Source organism: Ailuropoda melanoleuca, chromosome 3 (genome assembly GCF_002007445.2).
Source record: "Ailuropoda melanoleuca isolate Jingjing chromosome 3, ASM200744v2, whole genome shotgun sequence".
Classification (NCBI taxonomy): Eukaryota; Metazoa; Chordata; class Mammalia; order Carnivora; family Ursidae; genus Ailuropoda; species Ailuropoda melanoleuca.
Window position 1 is genome coordinate 68,221,798 of NC_048220.1, and position 25,469 is coordinate 68,247,266.

Consider the following 25,469-nt stretch of genomic DNA (forward strand, 5'->3'; position numbering starts at 1 on the left):
ATCATGAGATATAACTAAAAGAGAAAACTCAAGAGTTCAATTTCCAATCTACATTCAAATTATTTTGCCCATTTGTTCATTTTCAAAGCTATCCTGCAGTCAAATCTGTTTGCTCTTCCACTCTCCGTTTTTTCCAGGCTCTTGCAACTTAATTATTTCTTCTTACAGAAGCCTTTGAGTCTATAAAAAAGCTAGAATTACGTGTACAAGTTATAATTTCTGTGATAACCAGTTACAAAAATGTCCCCAGCTCAGCATTTAGCAACTTGTTGCCATAACAAGAAAAACATTATAACCAGTTCTAAAATGAAATCAAATTTTACTATTCTCTCCTTTAAAAATTAGTTTGATTGCAGAACTTTATTTAAATGAAAATCAGTCTATCTCTACTTTGTATTAACTGTGGAGGGTTAAGCTCTTTATCAGTAATAAACTCTCTTCAGGGGGAATAAGTGAATGCGCATTGATAGACTGTCAGCTTTGAAGAGTCAGATCCCTGAAATCTTCCATAATCAAATGCCTGGCCTGGCCCCGGAACAAAGGACAGGCTTCTCTATACTTAAAGGCCATGGAGCAGAGCTCAGAGCAGGGGGAGGCACAACCTGCTTAGGCAGACAGGGGTGGATTTGGGATGAGCAGGCTTAATGGCAGCCTTTCAAATGCAGGGGTGGCTCCAGGACTCTATTTCTGGAACTTCTTTTCTGATTTGCAAATTATGGGAAAAGAATTTGCAAACTTTCTAAAATTAAACAGTTCTCTCCCATTGGCAGACGTCTGAACTTACATCAAATAATCTGGGAGTTCAATTGTTGAAGAAGGCTCCGTGGAGGCAGTGCAACCCTCTTTAACTCCTACAACGAAGAAAAAAATTCAAGCTTTCACCAACAGTATGGTTATAAAATGCCTATAATTCTAAAATAGATCAGAAACATCTGGAACACTCTTCCTCAAATTCTATTCTTCCATCTCAATAAGCAACAGTGAGCAAGGAATACAATTGAACATGAACAATAGAGGCCCTATGACCAGGGCCAGCAGAACTGACGCCAGGCATTGAAAGCGCCCTGGCTACTGCAGTGTCTGCACAATAAAGGAATTCCATCTTAACCCAAGGTCAATCTTCTATTCTTTCCATAACAGTTGTGGCATCTGACCAGCAATTCAAAGATTGTGGTGGCAGATGCAGCCAGACAATGGAAGATACAAATTTTACATCAACATCTACTTTTCATAGGATTCAAACAAGGTAGATCAGACAATGAAGTCAGGTAGCAGACTGCTCTGGTCACTGTATTTTATTGCTACCCTCTGTGTATGCAGACAGTGGAAGCAGCGAAAAGTTTTCCTGTAGCAGTTTAATTTATTTTTTATTTTATTTTTATTTTTTTTAAAAGATTTAATTTATTTATTTGACAAAGAGAGACAGCCAGAGAGAGAGGGAACACAAGCAGGGGGAGTAGGAGAGGAAGAAACAGGCTCCCAGCCGAGGAGCCTGATGTGGGGCTCGATCCCAGAACGCTGGGATCACGCCCTGAGCCAAAGGCAGACGCTTAACGACTGAGCCACCCAGGCGCCCCAAAGTTTAAAGTAATTTAAAATAATTCATTACTGAATTGCAATTTATGCTCCTCCTATCTCTACATCTCATAATACTACAGATTTGTTTTTAAAAGGGCAAAATAAATAAATAGAAAAATAAATAGACTACCAGTTATTCAGGGATATGCTGTGAAAGTGTGTAAAATCCCTGTCAGTATTCTATTTGTGTGCATGCACCATTTCCTGAGGGTATGTTTAGACTTTTTATAGGGTAATTTTTTTATCATTCACAGTAGAATTAAATTAATAACTCAAATCCTAACCCTGCCGGCTGGCAAAACATACATGTTCAATATAAAACAAAAGTGAAAATTTCATAATTTCTTGGTTTACTATTTTAAAAGACCAAGTATAGTAAATAAATTATGCAGACTCTGTGGGCTTATTGTTCACAGTCGTGTGTGTGTCTTTGACTCAAGCCTGAGTCTTAAAGGAGAAGGCATTAAGTGCATTTCACCTGGCTGCTTCTTTGCTACAAACACGGGATGAATTCCAATAGATTCAGGGACTGTGGGTCTGTCGATCCTCAGTATTTTGTGATAATCTCCATTGGCTTCGAGAGGTACTACATCTGCAGTGGAGGAGTCAGACTAGGTCTGCTTCTCCAGGCCTCCAACTCTGAGAACACTCAAACTCTGCTGCAGGTCTCAACATACTGGGACCCAATCCCCCCAACACCAGCCTGATTCAGGATCACCATCTCCAGGGTGGGAAGTATGGAGACAGGGATATAACCAGGAACATGGCTTGCTAACTCTGAACACAAGGTTTGTTACATCTTGCCTTTTCCTGACCTAGCAAATTCAAGCACAGTAGTACTTGAAGGGAAAAAGCTTACACCTACCTCTTGGGCCACTGTACAGCACCATATGATCTACAGATTTCAACAGTAAGCTTTGCTGTGCGGTATACTCAGTCCACGTCAATGAAGGCACTGCATCATACTATTCTGCAAAGTTTCTCTCATGTGGTAAAAATGGTCAGTTAAATTTAAGGATTACAGACTTCCAGTATTATGGGCAAATTACAGAAAGACAAGACTCCTTAAACTCTACTCATACAGGGCCTTTTCTAGAGTTGTATTTTCCTAGAGAATTTTGCTTTAATTAAGCTGGGTTTAAAACTGGCAGCAATGCTAAATGATGGGCTTGAATCTTCAATGTGCTGGCATGGGGGACATTACGTTTTAGAGAACAACTTTTTTAAAATAAGAAAAATAGAATTTTGTCTCTAGGTGTTAAAGATCATTACATCTCAGTAAGTGGTCTTTCTACGGACTAGCTTTTCTTTAGAAATAAAGCATTATTATAAGCTTCTTTGCATCTCAACAGATCTGGCTTTTAAAGTTTCCAAAAGCTTGAAATGGTTAAATTTTACTAATAACAATTAATACTAGTTTACTAAAACAGTGTTCTTAAAATTGGAAAAGAATTTCTTAAGCTTTATCAAGCAAATTGCCAACAGCCTTACATAAGACAAACTCCTTTCACTCTGAGTAACCATCATGTGATGGATCTGCATATGCGATCTTACCTTGTCTGTTTTATGAAGAATTTGACATTTCCCCTGTGTTAATATTAATTAAGGCAGGGGTGACCCTGTTTCTTTGGCAAAGAAGGAAAAGAATTATTTTTATCGCTAATTGTGTGTCTGGTTAAATTAGTTCAAGACTGGCATATAATAAGTCACATTGAGGTTGCGCAGTACCCTGGCAGTTATGGAAAAGAGCAACACTGCCTACCTTCTCGAAGGGGGTCTCAAAAGGATAATAAAGTCATTTTCAAATGACTTATCTTATTCTCAAATATAGAATCTGTGTTTAATAGTTGGCTAAAAAGTGACCGAAAATGACTGCTGTTAAATGCAAGAAAAAAATCTGCTCAAAATCACAACACTAAGATTAATAACAGAAGGTCAATGGATAAAAAAGCAATACTAATTATAAACAGCATAATCTCACTCATGATTAGTTTGCTCCACCTGTTCATTGAACACGTGTAGTTGGTTTTATGAATGTAAAATATACCTTCATTGGAATCTGGACTGGAGTTGTTCAGCTTGGCAATTTCTTCTTCTCTTTTAAGGTCCTCTTCCTTTTCTTCTGTCATCTCAATGTCATGCTTTTTAATTTGGTCCTTTTCCTTGTGTTTTTTAGACTTCTTTTTGGACTTTTTGTGAGACATTGAATGGTTTTCTTCCATAGGCTTTGGACACTTTAGTAGAACTGAACCAGGGGGTAGGGTTTCCAGAGAAGTCCTAGAGGTATATTTATCTTGCTGGTCCTCATAGATACTACTGTTTTGACTAAAACTGTCAACAGGTAGGTCTTGAGTCCCCCGGCCTTCTGGAGTGCTAGGGGAATTGGAGTTAGAGTTTACAGTCTGAGGAGGATTGGAGACGGGCAGGTGGGTTGGAGGCAGCGGTGGAGGGGTAGGGATGGCAGCAGCTGCAGGGGGCGGCAGGTGGCCCGCAGCAGATTTCTCACTGGTGGGATTCAAATGGCCATTTAATGTTGGTGGTACTCTGTTTGTCAGGTGAGATATTCGAGCTTTTTTATTCATTAAAGGATCAATGAAATCTGAATCTAAAAGCCGTTTCTGTGGGGGGTGGGTGGGGAAGAAGCAGAAAAAAAAATGAGCCAGTTTGTATGAAAACTCAACAAATGCATAGCTGGTTACCATATGAACAACTGAGTAATTGTACTCATTCTTAAGTTTATCACTGGCATTGTGTTAACCATTTTGCAAGCTTAAGCAGGAATGAACAATCCACAAAAACAAAAGGGAAATAAATTCTCACGTCTAACATAAAAAGGGAGAATCTGGCAAATGTGTTTCTTGGACTACTTATACTTTCTGATCATATAGCCGCACCCTAAGTTCTTCGAGAGGCTATGCCAATTTATGTGGACTATACCAATTCAGAGAGTATTAAATAGAAGTAACCTTTTTCCTCTGTGGACCAGAGCTGACCTAGTTACATTAAGAGAGAGGAGAAAGTAATTCGTATCATTTCACACCGTCAGAACGAAGGGCAATAAAAGCCTATACTTTATCTCCTCTAATGTGCTAATAAGATGCTCCAGTTAGGAGTATTTTGGCTGTCATTTATTATTTCACCTGTCTTAAAATGGGAACAGCCAGCACCTTCAAAGTAATTTCTCTAAGTATCACCATCACCGCTGAAATGCTATTCAATTTCTTCCCCGTAAATATAGCTCTTCAATGGATTGGTCTTAATGATGAGTCCATAAAAATGATATGGAATTAATGTTTCAAAAATTTTTAAAAATTATGCTAATACTAGCCCAATCCAGCAACAACATTTAAATTAAAAAAGAGAATTCAGATAGTTGAAAAGTACGAAGCATATGTAATGTAATGACATGGCCTAAATTTCAGCTTGGAAGAAAATAATAATCATCCCATTAATTTATTCTGTTTTCAGTTTAGCATCATTGATTTGGCAGCCATCATATAATTAGATCAGAGTATAAATAACTTCATGGTAGTTGGCATTAAAAGTGAGGTTTCTATAGACAATGTACATGCAAGGACAGAACTGCTTTATTTTGTTCTGCCTCTGTTCCTCACAATAGGTTTCTACCTTTTTTTGATATATGAATAGCCTTTCGCCCACAGCATGCTTACTGTTCTCCACACACCTGTCCCATCTCCCTAATCCTTGGGAGGAGGGTCCAGAGAGAGGAGCACTTTGTCAGTAGCACTGGGGTCGATAGGTCTGTTCCACTGTCAGTCTCCAAACCAGGGAACCAAGGAATCTCTTGGGGGAAACTTAAAGCTGGAAGGAGTGAGGTCTAAATGGAGTATTCTGATTGGGATCGAAGTGGAAAAAGTACATTAAGGAGACATGTATGAAAATGATAGAATTTTTTATTTGCTTATTTTAAAAACATTTTACCCCAAGAAAAGTTTTCTTGAACATGTTTCAGATAATATTAAATATCTTCAATTTTCTGTATAATTTGAGACTGGCTATGGGACTAAGTAACTCTTCTAGTTAGTGACCTAACGGAAAAGTAGATAATCTTATAACACAATGTAAACTTTAAATATGGAAAAGCAAAGTAGATATTATTCACTTTGACAAGCAATGCTGTGTAGGGAAAGAGAGGTCTGGGCTGTGCGCTGGGACCTGAATTCTAGACAGAGCTCTGCCATGAACTAGCTAGCTAGCTATGTGACTTTGGGTAGGCAAGCTATGCAGCTTCTCTGGGCCTCATTTCTCTCAGCATAAATCAGACCACCTGAACTAGGTGGCCCCTGAGGATCACTTCAGGGCTATGATTACATGATTTTATGAATACCTGAGGAGAAGATGCAGCATCTCTATTAGAACATACAGGAGATTCTGAACGGCTGGTGCTGGCAGCATTCTGAGATGGATTTAGTTTTCTGTAAAGGATACACACGTTCTAGTTACGGAGAGAATTTTCAAATGTTTGTGATAAAAAGCCTACCCTTGTTTCTTCCTTCCCAACACTAAAATAACAATGACTAAAATTTTTTTTAAAGGAAAAAAAAAAATTTACCTTGAGAGCACTGACTCTAATGACCGTCTATCTATTTCACTGTATCCAGGCCAGTCCCTTTGAAGTTCTTTAAAAACATAATCCTTTAAGGTATATGAGAGGTCCTTTGGATTCAGATTGGCTACCTGGTACATGGTGTGAAAACAGAGCATTAGATCTTTTTGCTACCTCCCAACCCAAAACAGGGAATATTTTGCATTTACACTGAAAATAACTGTACCAATTGGCCCCAAAGGGACTGAGAGTTTTGCATATTGCCAGATCTCAATAAATGCTGTTTGACTTCATTTGGGAAATTAAAACTTTATATAAGTAGCTAAATATTTTTTCCCTGAACATCCACTGTATGTCATATTTCTACTGAAACAGCCTAATTAGGCAAAAAGTGGAGGGCGGTTTATTTATTTATTTTTACTTTTTAAAATCAAGTTTTTCTAGTCTAAGGAGTTAGGTTTAACAACTTCATAATTTACTTCTGGTCATGAACTCCATTACTTTTGAATCACAGTAAAAATCCTTGATCATTTGTATTAAGTAGAAACCAAACAGTGCCCAAATGTTAGGTTATAAACTTTCCCTTCAGTAATCAGCAGAAATTATCTCCATAAATAGTATCAATTCTGATGCCCTTGTCTGTCATTTTCTTGGCTTGCTAAGCCTGCTTCTTGTGGCTGCCAGTTCTCCTAAAGAACCACTTATTAAAAGTCCTTGAAATTCCCGAAAACCAATAAAAGGAAACATACAGCAAAATAACCCCCAAATTACTGTTATTAGTCAGCCAGTTTATTCTTAAGTGTATCTTTCCTTATCGTATAACTGAAATTCCTAGGATGTCCAGGCCTTGATTCCATTAACAATACAAATGTATGGATTCAGGTGCCAAACCAAGAGTCATTTTTAAGGCTGGCAGAAAGGTATTCCTCCTGTCATTTCCTACTGGAATGGTCTTTTTTTAATAGCTTCACTTCTTTCTGTGTCCTTTTAAAGTACTATCAAATGTATTATGATAGTTTATGCTTTTCTTACAGCTTAACAATAACGTTAATCTTGTTATAAAGCAGAAAATGGTAGGCGTAAGACTCACATTTGCAAATACATTAGGATGAGACACAACCAGATTTCTCAAAGTGGAAAAAATAACAACAATGCTTAGCTTTCTTATTATCCTTGGGACTACATAGACTTAATGCCCCACCTCTTCTCTAGGCTTCATAATGGGACATTCTTCTGTTTTCCTCCTCCTCTCTCTTTTTTTTCTTGTCTTTTCTGTACACTATTTTATATGCTAGACTGCTTAGGACCTATCCTCTGCCCTGTTTTCTTCACTGTCATCATCTTCTCCTAAGATTATTTCATTCAGCCCCAAGGCTTTCTTTTTCTTTTTTTATTTATTTAAGTAATCTCTACACCCAACATGTGGCTCGAACTCATGCTTCTGAGCTCAAGAGTCCTTTGTTCCTTCAACTGAGCCAGCCAGGTGCCCTAGCTCTAAAGCTTTCAATAGCTAATCTCCTAACTTATAACTCCAGCTCCAACTGTCTTCTGAACACCAGACCCTTACATGTAACTAATGAACATTTGGATATGTCTAACGGACATCTTCCAAACAGAATTCCTGATGCCCCTCCATACACTTGTTCCTTTGCCATCCCTCTCATCTCAGTCAATGGCTCAGTATCCATTCAGTTGCTTCATGTAGTTGGTCTGGGTTAGAATCCAGACACTGGCATTTTTTTTAAAGCTCCACAGAAGATGGTAATTTGCAGCTAGGATGAGACTATACTCTAGATTCTGCCAAATGATCAACACTAATGACACTCATACCCCATTTGCTGCTGAGTTAAGCACACCTACACTTTAAAATCTTTATATACATACACATAATCACATAACTACGGACATCGATCGATAGTAGCCTCTGTGTGAATGAACTGCCTCTGCCAACATTTTGCCACCTTATCCTCTAACCTAGAAGGTAATTTACAACTTTTCTGGAGATTCAGTCACCAATCACCTGGTGATTGTGATTTGTAACCAGAACTCCCTCCTTCCCCAAATAAAAAATTGAAAACACATACACCCTCACCCTTATTCATTCTTTCATCCTGCCTTTGGAGCTCTTAAAATTGTTATGTGACATATGGATTTAAATTAAGTTTTTCCAAAAAGTACTCAAATAATTTAATAAGATCCTTGAGAATGCCCAAGACACTCTGGGAACTGGTTAACCCAGAACTGGAGATTTTGGCTTTATTCTTTCATAACATTTATAGTATCATGACTTGAATGTAAGAGAATAAATGAAAAAAACAGACTTAAAAGTGTTATTCTCCAAATAATTAATGAAAACGTGCAGGTCTGTATTTTTTAATGGTGAAATTTAAGAATTCTAGAAATGTTATTGCTTTAGAAAAAAAATTTTTTTATTTGAATGCTAATCAATATTTATGACCCAGAATCAATATGTAAAGTATAGGAAATTACAGTCTGACAAACTAGCAACTCCAACAAAATTAATGATCTACTTTTATACTTAAGCTTGTGATTATAAGGCAATTGATCAAAGCTAATACACATTCATATCCCTTAATGAAGACAAGTGAATGATCTCAGCATACTCAGTGGTAGAAAAAGGCAAAGTAAAGGGCATGCAGGGCAAGACACATTTGAAACTTGTTGGTAAGAATATTCTAGCTTATATCAACCAAAGACTGATAAAAATAAATTGTACAACTTCACCTTTATCAATGAATACTACAGCAATAGTTCTGGTGATTCAAGACCAAAAAGAGACAACAAAAACTTCTTACTTTTTTAATGGAATTTCAGAGCAAAATTCGTTTAATCCAAATAAAGATAATGACTTGAAATTTAATTTTTTTAAATTAACAATTCAGTAGCCTCCAACTTATAAAACCTACTATAAATGCCTACAGTTAAATTAGTTTTTTTAATTAAATGTTTAAAACAAGATGACTTAATATTCAAGAGTTATAATTCATATACCATTGATCAAGATGATCCTGAAATTTTTCTACCTCAAATAGCAACAACAGGAAGCCTTCTTAAATGAGCTTCTCAACAAGAAAGTACAAGGAAGGAACTCTTTACGCGTGTCTCACCTGTTGGAGAATTGCTCCGAGGGAGTTCTTATCTTTTTGATTGACACCATCCTTCTGCAGTCGAGCCAGCAGCTCAGGTTTCTTGTAGGCCTTCAGTGCCAGTAAGTGAATCACTCTGTCCCTGTATGGCCGCTGAGAAACACTGTTACTGCCATGTGTCTTTCGAATCGTATTTGCAGGATTCATGGGGGTTGACCGTTTCCTCTCAGGTACTGCATCTGAAACAGCTTGAGGTGCTTTCCGAATTTGCACCCTTTTCCCTAAAGTCCAGTGGAAATGACATGTTACTCATATGCGGGTAAGAACATAATGAGCATCTCAGTTTACTCAACTTTGATTTAGGTACTCCTTCATTTCTGTAGGGAATTAAGGCCACTTAATTTCAGTTTTTACTTTCACTTAGCTACATATGGTACATTAGTGACACATACTGTAGCAAAAGACTGGAAATTTTAAGGTTGTAGGTAGTTCATGTTAAGTGGAAATAAAGTAATTTCCATGTTTACCTGTGCTATTTACAGAACTTACATACTATATGTCATTTCTTTGGCTGACAGAATATAGCAAATGTGAAACATGAGAAATACCGGTCGTATCTCACTAAGACCATACCTCTGGCTTAGCTGGGAAATTACCTTAATCTCACAAATTCAGAAACCACAAAGAGGGGAGTCAGGCATAATTTGGGGTTAACATTCAGAAGGACATCCACTACACATATTCCTTTTCGATAGGCTGTAACAAATTTTAGGAGTCAAAAACCAAAACCAAAACTAACTAACCAAAAAACAATCTCAGAGGGCCAGACAAGCAGACATCTCCACTGCAGGGCTGAGGCTACACAGGTGAATTAGAGGAGTAGAAAATGGTAAAAAGGAGGCCTTCACATCATTCCTGCCAGGCAAGTACCATTTGGTAATTAACGCACTTTCTGCTTAAACTTAACATTGGTTCTTGGGCTGAAGTGACCTGGATACTACGTGGATATCCATATTCCTCGTTGAAGAAAAAATTAGAATGAAACTGTAAAAGACCCTCATTTGATCATTTCTGAGGTGGAATCTTTTAGCACCGAGTACACTCTGAACTTCCAACTCTGTGCCCTCTGGTTAAAGAGTGGGGAGAACTGGTAATGACGTACAATGTGGGGCAAGTACATTAGGAACAAGACTAGCAACTAGAAACAATGGATAAGCAAACACAGTCTCTTCAGTGCTAAGGTCTCTGGTGTGGTGGGGTGTGAAAACAGCTTAACTGGGCAGGAGCTTTAATAGTAATTCTGTCCATGCTGGGGTCCTGAGGCCTAGCCAGAGGGGCTGTTTGTCTGACACAGTCCTGCCTACAATAAAGGAGAAAGCACTAATATCTCACTGGCTCTTCTATTTTTCTACTTTCTGGACATAACAAAGTATAAATATCACATCAAAATATTGCACAACAAAGGAACTCAACATTAAAGGAACACTGCCCAGTAGTAAGAAAAGCTATTAAGGTGTGATTACAGTTTTGGAGATAGACTTAGATCTGGTTTCTGTATTTTTCTTAATTTAGAGATAGCTAGATCAGTGTCAGATGGGCAGGGAACTAATATTTACCATGAACCAATTAAGTGGTGGTGGTGGGGACACTGTGCTAAGGCCTTTACACACATTAAGTCTCACAGTAACCTGTCGAAACAGGCATGGTCACATGTCACAGATGAGAAAACTGAGGCTTTCAGTGGGATAAGCTCAAATGGTATAAAGTGCTCACTTAGCATTTGGAAGGTTCTGTTATTAGTACCCAAGTTTTCCTACATGTACTTCTTTGTAGGAAAGGTTTTAGGAACAAATGTCTCATGTCTGCCATTGCTTCATGTTAGGTTGTAAGCTCCATATGGGCAGGGCTGTGGCTGCTTTGCTCACTAGCAGACTTTGAATCAGCATTTGATGACTAGCAAGTGTCAAAGTGAATGACAGTGAGAGAACAAATAGACAGCAGAGGAGCCAGAATCAATGTGTTCTGTATTTTCCCATATTGCCAGGATGCCAGTGTCTGAAGAAACACTGAAATTTCTAACGTGGCAAATGCAAACCTTCCAGTCTACCACTTCTCAGTTGTAACAGTATTAACAAACAGTACTGTTCCTTGAAATTTTAATAGGAATTTGTGGAGGGGGAAAAAAAAACAAAGCCAGGGTCATAAAAGTTCAAGAAATGCTATAAATTCCACACTATCCTCCCCCTTGAAACCTGTTTAGCTTACATTTCCCCAAACAAAGCTGACTACGGAGCCCTCCCTACCACTCTTCTCTAGGGAGGGGAGTGGCCAGCGAATGTTTTTTAGCTAAGCTCACACATACCATGATTGATCATTTAGAATGAATTCAAGCCAGCAAGGAAGGCGAATAAAAATAAAAACAAAAAGTGACAGTACTACCAGTGTGTTCCAGGCTGCCCCTCCTCCTCCGTATGTCTGACCCACCTCTGATCCTCAGTTTCAGGAGAGCTCTAAGGTCTCCTGAGTTTACCCCCACCCCTCCCTGAAGTAAGCATAGGGCAGACAAATAAGGGAGGCTCATTTTGCCCCCTAAAAGGGGTGTAAGTATGATGCTTGACAGGAAATTAGAATCTAGTCAGGGATATGACAGCAGTGGAGTCTCACCTGGGGCCTAATGCTAGGCTGTTACTGGTACGTGACTCTCCTACCCCCAGCACACTCACTTCACCTTTCTCATTGTTATTTAACTTGACACTTGAACTCAGGACTCCGAGATCAAGAGTTGCAGGCTCTACAGACTGAGCCACCCAGATGCCCCACTCTAGCTTTTCCTTTACACAGCCAGTTATGGAGTAACCCACTTCTTTTAAATGCTGATAGAGCAATCCAGACACACTGGGTTTTATGCAAAGATCACTTTGCTTGCTGCCTCCTCATTGGTCTGTGCCTATTCAGCCAGGAAGGAGTCCTCTGGTTTAAGACAGGCTACAGGTGAAGAAAACATCAGTGCTCTACGTAGTTACGGAACTGAGATGTGAAAGAAAAAAAAAAAAAAAGAAAGAAAGAAAATGTGAGGTTCAAAGTAGGCAGAAGAAAGACTATTTTTATTTTTTCACATTTGCCTCAGAAAAGCCCTTTTAATAAAGCCTGTGGGAGAACCTAATTCTCTTCCCAGACCCAAGTGCTAATCAATTCCCTGGGCTCCTTATATAAACAGCAGCAGTGGGTCTGACAGAGTTGGGTAATCTGGGACTATATCTGAACCACTGTTTCATAACAAGGAGTCCACTTCTAGCGTCTCCATCTAATATGAGATGGTAAAAGTATTTATCTCTCTACCTAGTGGCTCTGAGTAAAAAATCCGAACGGAAGGTGTTAAAGCAGTGGGGCTGCAGACGTCTTCTGTGGTGGTTTTTCTGTTCTGTGGAACCTGACCAGAAGCCCTGGCAACACTGACCCGATGCTTTAAAAAACACTGGCAGGACCTCGATGATGGGGTGACCGTCATGGTTAAATACATAGTCCACTGCGATGGAAACCATCTCCACCATCTGGCATTTATGCTCTTTTTTTCAAAAGGTTTATTATCTACACACACACACACACACACACACACACACACACACACACAGAGTCACAAAATGTTAGAACTATAAAGGACCTTTGATGTTACCCAATTCAAATACCCCTTATCTAATAATTGAGAAAATTAAGGTCCACAGATGTTAAGTGATTTGTCCGAGATCATTCAAACATGTATCAACTCATTAAAGATAAGGAGGATGGGGCAGAAGTTGGGAAAATTGGAAGAAGAATCCTAGAAATTACACTGGCTGGGTTATTTTATACATGTAAATAAATATTAACATGTAAATTTACAATTCAATAAATTCCAGAATTTAGGTAGAAATCGGTGAGCAGACATATTGGTAAAATGGAACCAGTGGTAATTAGTGATTCTTGAGTTTTGTTTTGTTCTTTAAACAAAGTGAAAAGGATTGTAACACAACAGTGCTCACCACTGATACAAATTTCACGACTAGAAGCAGAAATATTCTGAAGAAATAATAACAATGTTTCCTAGGTTAAAGACTCTACTGCTCCTCTCCAGGCGAAAGAGAATTTTTTTTTTTTTTCCAGTCTACCAGAGGGTCTCAAAAGCTCATATTCCTGGGTTGACTAGGCCAGGTGAGCCTTAGGAGTATAGTCTTCAGGGGCGCCTGGGTGGCTCAGTCGTTAAGTGTCTGCCTTTGGCTCAGGGCATGATCCCGGCGTTATTGGATCGAGCCCCACATCAGGCTCCTCTGCTGGGAGCCTGCTTCTTCCTCTCCTACTCCCCCTGCGTGTTCCCTCTCTCTCTGGCTGTCTCTCTCTGTCAAATAAATAAATAAAATCTTAAAAAAAAAAAAAAGAGTATAGTCTTCATCCCTTTAAACAGGGCTTGTGCCCTAATTCAGCTGCCAGAGGCCTGGCCTGGCATTATGCCACCACCACCTCTCAGCGAGACCAGCATTATTCCCATTTGTCTTCCACCCAGGATGATGCTGTTGAGAGAAGCCTTGTTCTGCAGGTACTTCAAAGGTGGCAAAGGTGAACTTCTGGTATCATTTTATATGATATATTCAATTATGAACTAAAGAGGTCTCTCCTATTGTCTTAAGAAAATAACACAACTTGTTAAGGGGCCAAAAATACATATTGTTTGCTATTTGTTGATACCAACTACGTGATACATAAAATGGAGAGGTAATCATAACCTCCCTTATGGGGTGGTTTTGAGATCTAGATGAGTAATTACATGTAAAGTGCTAACCAGTGTCTTGTGCACAGCAAACACTCCATAAATCTTGGGTGATATTAGTAATGAAGGGTGAATGACTAGCATTTGAAAGAAATGAATGAGTCAGATAGTTTTGCGGTACTAAAAAAAGCAGGAAGATACAAACCGAGCCACCTGAAAGGAAAGAAATATGGTAAAGGACTAGCAATGGATAAGATTAAAAGAAAAAAGTCAAAACATAACCATGACAAAGCACAGTAAAAAATCAAAAACTTAAGTTTTAAATTTGAGCTGAAGAAATGGAGGCAGTCCAGAGGAGAGCAATAAAAATAATTAAAGGGCTAGTACAGGCCATCTTTAGAGAAGTTAAAAGGAGCTGGGATTATGTGACGGAGAGAATAAAAGGCTGAAGAGGTTAACGACAAGACTGAAGACCTGAGAACACTGTTCTGTGCCGGTGAGCAGCCAGGGCACAGAGGACCCTGCAGAGTGGGGCACTCAGGCTGGCAGGGGTCACTGCAGCACTCTGTGGGGCAAAAGTATGTGTGCTCAGAGGGAGGCCAGCCTGTTGGAGAACAGCATGGATGTAAATCTGGCTTGAATTTAAACTTTAGGGAACCTCAAATTTTACATGGTCACTCCTAAAAAATGTAAATAGGTTATCTGTAGTGCCTATAAGAAACCCTGCCAGTTCTAAAATTCCTGTACCGTTAGAAAGAGTATGAGTTATGTGATTCTGGGTGTTGACAAGTCTGCCATGTGACATGCTGTGCAGATAAACTGAACCGGACCCTATCAAAACAAAACACATGAACGGAGGAACACCCAAGTATCATTCAATGGAAAGTACAGTGATCATTGCTGATTTGCAAGCTTTGGAATAAATCAAGGTAAAGTTTTTCAGCTAGTTATATTGAGAGGCAAAAACAAACAAACAACACCCCCCCCAAAAAAAACCCAACAAACAAACAAAAACCCCAAAAACCATTTTGGTGGTTTTAGTCCTCTAGTCCTTTGTGAAACACACTAACTTGACTCACTGTTTATAAAATGGCGGTACTGGACAGAGTAAAAAAAATACTTTCAAAGCAACAGGAACAGCAAATTCACCGTTTGTACTTAAATTTAAGTGAGGCAGATCTTGTGCATTTTAAAAACAATTTGAGATTTAGCCTACTACAGAGACAGTTAAGTTACTTGTGAGAATAAAGAGAAAGAAAGGAGGTTGGGAGTTGTTACCACACTCAGCAGGAAAGGGAAGGTGAAAAATCTCACTGCTGGTAACTTACTGGGTTGGGACTGGGCCCCATGGGTACAGATACCTGGGGAAGCCATGAATTGTTGTTAAACCAAACTAAATGCATCTAAGCTAAGCACCAAGTCCCAGGAGCACTGGCTATGTTCCAAAGAAATACTTATTAAAGACTTCAGTGGAGCTTCTCAAACCTGAATGTACTGTAGCTGGGTCAGCAATGGGAAAATACAGAAGTAAGATTATACCAAACCATGGAAAGATGTTGATTAAAGAATTTGGTTATGCAAGAGACTGTTTTAGTGTGCATTTACATTTCTAAATTTCTATCTTTTCATTCTTTACTTATGATGACTTATGTTATTAAACTGACCAAAGCCTCAAAGAAGTCATCCTCATTCTTGATAATTCTTCCTATTACTGTTAATAGTCACTGCCAATCAAGTCTTTAAAAATTGTCAGGGTCACTGCTCATAAAGGAGAGACTCATCTTGCTGGTCTGGTCTTACTTCCCTTCAGACTGATAGATATTTGAGTGAGCTGATGATAAAGATGATGGGGGTGGGGCAGCCTCTTAATTAATGGATAGATGAGGATAAGAATCCATGAACTACATCACAATTGAGGTACCAAAAGGCATCACCCTCATGCTTTGCTATAAGCATATTTTATATTTTGGAATAAAAATTCCGTGTGCAAAGATCCTCTGAAATTCTATTAATGGAAAACTCAAATTCTACTAATAGATTTTACTGTAAAAATAACCCTACAAAAATGCCAAACAAGACCTAAACTGTCCATCATTGAAATTACATCATCCAGTATCAAAGGACACACAACGGTACCACTATTACAACCTCACATAGTAAAGTAACATGACCAGATTCCAGTACTGTACAATAATAATAAATAACCAACAAAGGATCAGGATTTATGAAAGAAGTAAAACTTTTCTATCTGTCCAATTATCAGTATAAAGAGAACAGATGATTTTTTTTAACCAAGAAAAAAGAGATTTTTATTTTTAGCATTCACTTGTGTTTTATGTAATTTTGTTTTTTTATTATAATATTTTTTTATTATATCATGTTAGTCACCATACAGTACATTCCTGGTTTTTGATGTAAAGTTCTATGATTCATTAGTTGCGTACAACACCCAGTGCACCATGCAATACGTGCCCTCCTTACTAACCATCACCAGTCTATCCCATTCCCCCACCCCCTCCCCTCTGAAGCCCTCAGTTTGTTTCCCAGAGTCCATAGTCTCTCATGCTTCATTCCCCCTTCTGATTACCCCCCCTTCTTTATCCCTTTCTTCTCCTACCGATGAGAACAGATGATTTTTGACCATGTTATTCAAAATGTTCTGGAAACTAATTCTGTGTTAACATTTAGTTAATATTACCAGTATTTACCTACAGTGGTCTTGAATTATTCCAATCAATCAGTGAGAAGGAAAACGATATTTATACAAACCTACATATGGTCCACCGGGTTTGATAACTTTTGTGCTTCGGTTGCGGGATTCCTCCTCTGCCTGGGTCATTCTTTCTCGTGTCATCTGATACGAGTCGTTTGTTGCACACACTGTAATTTTATCTTGTATAAATCCCAGGCAATTGAGCTGGGAGGCTCCAGAGCTGTCAAGTAAGATGGTGGCTTTGTTAGAGATGTCCCTCATTTTGCACAATAAAGGCAAGCGAGAATTGTATAATCCTAAAATCAGCAGCCCAAATAATAGCCTTGCAATCTGGAAATAACTAATATTAATAATTTAAATTGTTGAAACTTAAAATATTTAAATTTCTCTCCTTCATTTCATATCACATTTTTCCATATTTTGAATAGAATGGGTAAAATGAACTCTCAGAGGCCAAATCTGTAAAATTCTGAAAATAATTAGTATTTGTATTGAAGACCAGAGTCTCCATGAGTACTGTAGTTCTACTTTCATTTTATAACAAATTATCTACCACTGATAGGAAAATGCTTAAAGTTTACTTTTGGAGGAAACATAATATGTATGCTTTAGAAATGACCAGAAGAAACCGACCCACAGCAATGCTTTTTATTTTTAGTAAGATAATTAATTTTAAGGCCAAAATATTGCCAAACATTAGGATTTATCATTAGCCCAAATACCCTAAACATTTGTAGACTCTGTACTTACCATTTTGTTAAATCTCTACATAAGATGACATATTTGTGTGGCAAATATTGAAGAAAATACTGGACAAGAGATATATGTAAATATTTTTTGAAAAACTTTTATTTAAAAAAATGATGAAAATTAACATTGACCTGGAAGATGGCTCTGTTTCAAAGTATTATGCTGATATTAGGGGATCGTGGTAACAAGTACACTGGTATTTTATTTATATATTTATTTATTTACCTTAAAGATTTTATTTATTTGAGAGAGATAGAAACTGAACAAAAGAGAGAGCATGAGGGAGAGGGAGAAGCAGACTTCCTGCTGTGCAGGAAGCATGGTTTTATTCCAGGACCCTGGGGTCATGACCTAAATGGAAGGTAGATGTTTAACCTACTGAGCCACCCAGGTGCCCCTACGCTGGTATTTTAAAAAGAAATTACTATGGCTTTAAAACAGACTGGAATATAGAAGTAATGAACATGTCACTACAGCTCTGATACTCTGTTTCCAAACTAGCTTTGTTAAGAGGCTAAGAAACAGGGTTGATAAAATTTCTGTAAATTCCTAATAACTGTACAAATGCTATTTAAGAAAAAAAAAAAGTTCATTTATCTCCTAAATATTTATTTGGCAGGGACTGCACACCAGGAAATATGTGAGGGTCAGACAGAGACAAGGACTAAGACAGATGTGGCCCCTCATTCAAGAAGCTAATGGGTGACAAGGATGAGCACACTGGAAATTATGACATAGTATGACAAATGGCAGGGAGGCAGGGAACCCCCCAAGAAGGTACTTCACTTGGATTGTGGGCAAGGAAAAAGCTTCCTGGAGGAAGTGATGCGGCCGCTGATCTACGGGGGTGTCTATAAGGGGTGTGTGTGTGGGCGGGGAGCATAGAAGTTTTCTGGGAGAACTAACCTGTGTGGGCCCAGGGGAAGCAAGGAGGAAGCTTTCAGTTTGGCCAAAGAAAGTTGGAAAGGACAAGTTGCAATGAGACTGAAGAAGGCATGAGAAGTACATCATACAGGGCTTTGGAGGATTTTAGACTTTATCCCAAGAAAGAGAGAGGCTGAAAACAGGGGAGAGAAAATATCTTCTTTGTATTGTAAAAAGATCAATCTGGATGAAGAACAGATTGGGAGGTAGGGGGCACAAAAATGAAAGCAGGAGGAGACCACTTAGGAGGCTAACTGAAGGATTACTGGCGAGGAGTGAGAGCTTGAACTAGTGTGGGGCAGTGTGAATGCAGAATAGTAAACAGATTCCAGACATAGTTAGGAGGCAGAATTGACAGGATTTGATAAGTGATTAGCCACAGGTGGAGACAGAGACAAATTAAAGATCATACCCAGGCTACTAGGTGTACCTAGATGAATGCTGAAAAACCAGTGAAGGGATGGAGGGAGGAGGGCTTAATCCGTAAGAGAAACGGATGGAGGAGGAAAAGTGGGAAGAAGAGACTAGAGTTTGAAGTTCTGGCAGGAGGAAGTTTGAATTTCAGCATCTCCCCCTGAAATTATTTGTTAAGTAATTTAAATAGAATAAGCTGATCCTATTGCCAATCACAATGAAGTTACAGCTTACACTATTCAAAGTCAAGAAACAGATCTTTCCATTAAACAAAACAGAGCTAAACCCTGTACGCAAGAAGGTATTCTATAAAACTGTCCACTCATCCCTTTTCAACTGAGTTACCTTAAAAGTACCTTAAGAGTACCTTAAATACTGTGACATATAAGCATTTGACATTTGACATGTAAGCATTCCTAGGTTCTTTTTCTCTAGCCTAGCTCAGTTTCCTACAGTAGACTGTGCGTTAGTTACTGTACGGGGCTTGTGCCCTGAACTATATATTTCCAAGAGGCCTGTGAATGGATAGATTTAAGAAATTTTTGAAAGGTAATTTTAACTTTGGGATTTCCTCCATTTTAAATATGATAAAAGTGACATTCAGGGAGAACCTGATCTACAGCAGAGATAAGACCCATGGCAAAAATAAAAATTCAATTGGGTAGAAAAGGTGGAATGAAATTATAAAAAAAACTTGCTTGCCAGGTTGAGAACTGAAAGTTTCAGGGCTTTTGTTTTCATAGTAGCAAATTTCAATATATATCCATACAAGGCCATTTTATAATGCACCTCAAATCATACTTTTATAGTTGGATCATACTTTTATAAAACACACTTGGATCATACTAATGTATTTGCTCCTTCTCCAAACAAGCAAGGTAGAAATAAACACACAGGGTGTTTGTGATCTAAGGGAGAAACCATATCACCTATGATGCTATCACTGGTTTTGAAGAGGGGATTGTTTCTCAGTAAAATTCCTAATGGGACATAGTTCAATTTGAGGTCAAAGTGTTCTCACTATAATGAAATAATTCTCTAAAGACAAGCGTTATAAGTGATAGCACCACAATTTAAAATTGGTGTGCCCTACAGTATGTAAAGAACACTGGACTGGGAGTTAGGAAGACCTAGTTTTTATTCAGCCTTGTCACCTACTAACCAGCTGTGTAACTATGAATATGTCATCTGTGCAGTGAAGGGGCTGAACTAACACAGTCACCAAAGACCCTTATACTTGATGCTTCTGTAATCTTTCACAGTGCTGTTCCACAGCACTTTCTACAATTGTGAAAATGTTTTGTATCTGTGTTGTCCATTATGACAGCCACCAGCCATGTGGCTACTGAGCGCATAATATGTGGTAAATGTGAATGAAGAACTAAATTTTAAATTTTATTTCATTTTTCCAATTGAAATGTAAACAGCCACATATGGCCAGTACAGAAAAGTCTATAAAATCTACAACATACACAATTTATACCAAAAGATATAAGTTTGGGGGTGGGCAACTTTTAAAAAAATTAACATTTACTCAGGCAAATGGCACATTAAAATAACAGAAAGTTACTTAGTCACCCTAAATGGGAGTAGAAATTCAGAACTCTTTCAGTGAAGTGTCTTATTTTGTATCTCTGCCTCCCATGCTCCCTTGCAACATAGTGTTCCTTTCCTTTCTCCCACATACAGCAAGCCCTCACACAGTTTCAAGTACTGCACAGATGAGAGATAGGGATGGATGGCCTGGGGCACTCTGGGCCAATTTCAATGTTCTCGGGATGTTGGGGGTTCTAAGGCCTTGTTTTTATCCATGGGCAGAACAAACTCCCCCTACTCAAGGGGCCCATTCTTTAATCAGAAACAACCACAGCAAAGACAAGTCAAACAAGCAGCTTATTGTTTACAGAGGGACCTAAGTAGATAAGGGTTCCATGGTACCCTGGGATGTGGGTGTATATTCTTGTCTCCCTCCCTCCGTTTTTTGTTTTTTTCTTTTAAAATTAAAAGTGACTGCTCTACTGGGGTCAATTTCTAGTTTCCATTATGCCGTAGCATAAAAATTTCTGAAAATCTATCTTAAAACGTTTGCATAGGGAAGAACGAAAGGGATATACAAGATGTACTTTTTTTTTTTTTTTTACACTCCTTTACTCTGGAGGGTGAACCTTGAGAATACAATAAGGCACTTTTTTAAATGCAGTGAATAAAAACTTTTTAAAAATTCTTAAACTTGTCTTTAATTTTTAAAAAAACCTGTTTTATACATAAAGAAAAATCTATACCTTAGACATTCCTGAGGGCAAGAACCTTAAAATTTTTATGATTGTATCCCACAGTGACAAATGTAACCGTTGGCACATTGTAGGTGCTCAATATTTCTTAATAAAAGAACTCTATAATTCAATTCAACAAACATGGAATGACTACTATATATTTTATTGTTTAATTAAAAAAAAATTCTCAAAGAAAAATTATTCTCCCTTCAGCATATCTTGAAACATACTTACCTGGAGAATGTTTGCTGGATGCAGTCAAAGCTGCCCTGAGGGTTGTCTTTACCCACATTTGACAAATAGAAGTTAAAGGTATGCACTTCATTGGGGGGATCATTTTTAGGAATTTTGACAAGCTAAAGGGAGGGAAAAAGAGAAACATCTCAAATTATGAATTTGACAAACAATGACCTGATGACTGACTTAACTGTTTTTCAAGTGACAATTATTTTATATTCAAGCCCTCTTGAGCATTTAAATTTACAGCATTTAAATTACCAAATCATTGAAGGAATCAAGCAAGTATGCCTAAAAGTCACACTATTCTTATTTCCATTTTCTACCCTTAAGTGTCAATAATCACTTCTGATCAATAGTTCATAAGAGGAAACCTCTTCATTTCAAACTAGCAAATGATTACAGTTCACGCAAAAGAGTTACTAGAGAATTTGCTAAAAAGCTCTCCCTCTTTTGAGCTACAAGGTTCTGTCTTTGGCTGGCATGCCCCCCTGCTGAATAGCTTCTAGTTATTTAAATGATCTCTGGGACAGAGTCTATATCCCAATCTTTACCCTCTTATTATATGCACATTTCATTTTAATTCTTGCTTCTTTGAGTAATATTTTCGAAGAATAGCTAGCAGCATAAGGTGAATGCCATAGTTACATTCACACCAAAACGCAGAGGGGGATTTCTCCCTGCCTTAAGATTCTCTTACCTTCATGTTTACAGAATGGGGTCAGCAGCCTGGAGGGAGGATTCTGCGGACTCCAAGGCTGAGCCCCACACAACACCGTGGAAAAGGCAAATGTTTTTATGTTCTTAATCAAGGTCTAATTTCTCTATTAGATGGGAAGCCCCAAAAGTGAAAGGACGGGGTTGCTCTCTAGATCACTGAATCCCTGTATTGGGCACATTTTCCTGGTACATAGTAGGACCTCAGTAAACATCTGTGAACAAATGAACTGAAAACTTTTCACTGTTTTTCAATGGTTCCATCCTTTCCAGTTCCTAAGACCTTTCTTCCCTTGGGTTTGCAGGACTACCATGGTGTTACGTGATAATTATGAAAAGGAGTCATTGGCAAGAATATAACATATGACTTTCTGCTTTCCAGCCCCCAAATGTACAGAGTCTTAGGAATTTAGGAGACGAGTGGGGATGGGGTGGGGGAATGTTCTTCAGTTCTCATTCTTTCCCCCCAAATCTGTCTGCCCTTTCCATTGTGGTAAGATGAAGATTCAGAACTAACTGGTTGCCAGGCAGACAGATAGATATTCATGAATGTGCTAGGAAGCATAAACATGTATAACTTCTGTTTGGCCATGCAGGACACCCTGCAAGCAACTTTGACTTGCTCACTCTAAAAGACACCTAACTTTTGACCTAAGGAAAGAATTTGTTTGAAGTTACCAAGCTACCAATTCCATGCACCCCACTGGCCCCCCCAAAACAAAAACAAAAATGTAAAGAAAGGTAAGAAGGGAGACAATTTGCAATGTCTAGTGCATAACAGACATGCAATAAATGTTTGCTGAAGGAGTAAATGAACAAAGGGTAGAAATAAGTCAAAGAAAAACATCTTTTCAGAGGAGATTCAGAAAACTCATGGAAAGCTTGAGAGGCCAAATTTTACCAAAGATGTTGAGTATTACATAATATACTCCACAGAGCCTCCATCATCCAAAAATTTGAACTATCTTTAATTCCTTCTTTTAAATTAGTTCCAATTGCTAGGGTGGTAAGTTTCTCATTTATTACCTACTCTATTAATTATATCTTTTTTGGTCCCTAAAGTTACTTTATTTCTCAAAATTTCCCCTAGTTCTAAAATGCTGGAACTTTGTTAGCAAGTCTTAATTTACTCTGGAAGGACTCATCAGGCTGTATTACTGGGTGTGCAAAGTGAATGCCTAGCTGGCACACATACACTGGTGAAACAGAATACTATGTTTTACTTCTTAATTCTATAGAGGTATTGGGAGAGCAGGAGCCAAAGGAACGTTGTGTGAGATACAAGGAACAAAAAGTCCATCCTCAGGCATGGAGTGTAAATGCCTCACTGAAATCTGTCTGCTTTTATATTTTCAAGAATAGCAGGGTTCTGCTGATAGTTAAAGCCTCTTAAAGGCCTAGGAGATAAGATAGACAGGTAAAAAAAGGTATGAACACCTGAATGGAATCCTTTCTCCAGCTCTAACTCACTTAACTTCCATTTTCCTTCCCACTTAACCCTCACACAGATCTGCAAAGCCTGGGTGGGGAGATTTTCACAGTGGGTGCAGGCTCATCTGCAGGCCAGACTCCGGTTTCACTTGAGGTCTAAGGTCTTCGTCCCTGTGCAGCCCAGTCTGGAAACGCAGAAGCACTTCACCCAGCAAAGTATGAGAGACTGTCCCTTTGGGGAGATTCTAAATTGCATTTTTAAAAGGTGGAATCATAGAGTTTTTTTCTATCTTTATTTTTCAAGAATGACTAGACTTTTTACTCAAATTCTATAAATGTTCAGTATTCTTTCACTTAAAACTTTTAACTTAATTACAGGAGTTCTTAAGCTCAGACATATACTAAACAGAGCACTTCAGGGAAGCTCTTATCAAACCTTTATAATACTTAAATGTAGATATTTTCCTTTCTCATCCTCTAAACTGTGATTCTTCTGAAGTAATGCTTATGCTTTTTAAGGTGAAAAATTATCTTCCTATACATTTAAAAAAATTTTAAACAGACACACAGTGTCTTGTGTAAATCTGGAAGATTCAAAAAATAAAAATATCTGGTATGAATTACTGTGCACGCTCCTCAGAATAATAGGGTTTGGCCTAAAGGTAGACACAGAAGCTTTTCATATTCTCCTTCTTTAAAAGTGTCTTGAATAGAAAACAAACAAACAAAACAAACCTACAGTTATTTAAAAAAAATATCATAAACCAAATAGGGAAGAATCAGATTAAAAAGAAACAAAATTAAAAAAGCACACACAACCCAACCTATATCCCCACTGATGTGTTTGGAAGCATGTGTTACACATAGATCACAACAGCTGCTTTCAACAAGGGGCAATTTTGCCCCGGGGGGTGTTTGGTCTGGGGGGGTGCTAATGGCACCTCCTGGAGGGGAGAGATATTGTCCAACACCTTATAGTGCACAGGGTAGCCCCCACAACGAAGATCACCCTGTCTAAATAGTCAGTAGGGCCAAGGTTGAGACACTATGGATTAGAAATAGAGGAAGGTCAGTCTCTTGGAAAAGAAGTCAAGAGAATTCTGACTTCAGTGACTTTTGAATATTAATGAAGTAGAAGGAAAAATAGTACCTTAAAAAAAAAAAAACAGATAAAAGTTCCCAATTAGTATCAAATGGAAGGAACCGTTTTAACTTACTTGCAACACTTTTCCATTTTGAAAACTTCTGATCAGAAAACAATGAAAGGCAAAAAGGTGCACCTGAGCCATATTTAAAGTATATTTTAGTCTGAGAGAGAATGAAGATTTAAGTACCTACTGCAAATGTATTTCTGCAACTTCTAAACACCATCAAGTCAGCAAATAAGCAAAAGTCTTAACGGGAGTTATAAAGAAGTACTTCTTTTGGAAGGCCTACTTTGGATATCAATTAAAAAACAACTCTTAGAAAGAGATAATAATTTACTAAGAACTCTCTTAGGGGTGCCTGGGTGGCACAGCGGTTGGGCGTCTGCCTTCGGCTCAGGGCATGATCCCGGCGTTATGGGATCGAGCCCCCACATCAGGCTCCTCTGCTATGAGCCTGCTTCTTCCTCTCCCACTCCCCCTGCTTGTGTTCCCTCTCTCGCTGGCTGTCTCTCTCTCTGTCAAATAAATAAATAAAATCTTAAAAAAAAAAAAAAAAGAACTCTCAAAATGAGAAAGGATTGGTTAAGGATAAAGAAAGTGAACCTTTGTAGTGATGGTCTCTGAGAATTCAGTTCCCCCCAAAAGTTCCAAAACCCTCACCTGTAGTAACAATTAGAAAAGACTGCTATAGTTTGCAACTTAAAAGAAAAACCAAACAATGTAACACTTATCTGGAGACTGTAGTCCTTACCACTCCCCCTTATTCTTATATATACCTCGCATGTAGATAAGGTCCTCAGGCTGCTAACTACTAGTGACAAGCAAGCTTTTCCCTCTAGTCTTTGGAAGAAAGGGAGCATGATGGAGAA

At 38.3% G+C, this 25,469-nt stretch overlaps 1 protein-coding gene across 3 annotated transcripts in view; it reads right to left on the minus strand.

The window, feature by feature from the left end:
* The window catches only part of ELL2 (elongation factor for RNA polymerase II 2), a 70,447-nt gene that overhangs the window by 6,568 nt on the left and 38,410 nt on the right, over window positions 1-25,469 (minus strand). For all 3 annotated transcript variants that reach the window (XM_034656530.1, XM_034656531.1, XM_034656532.1), the window contains 7 exons: window positions 21,302-21,423; window positions 16,763-16,926; window positions 9,274-9,533; window positions 6,152-6,276; window positions 5,927-6,014; window positions 3,626-4,196; window positions 785-851 (listed from right to left, as the gene is read on the minus strand). In XM_034656530.1, the coding sequence (XP_034512421.1) occupies window positions 785-851; window positions 3,626-4,196; window positions 5,927-6,014; window positions 6,152-6,276; window positions 9,274-9,533; window positions 16,763-16,926; window positions 21,302-21,423 (1,397 nt within the window). The remainder of the gene's footprint in view (window positions 1-784; window positions 852-3,625; window positions 4,197-5,926; window positions 6,015-6,151; window positions 6,277-9,273; window positions 9,534-16,762; window positions 16,927-21,301; window positions 21,424-25,469) is intronic.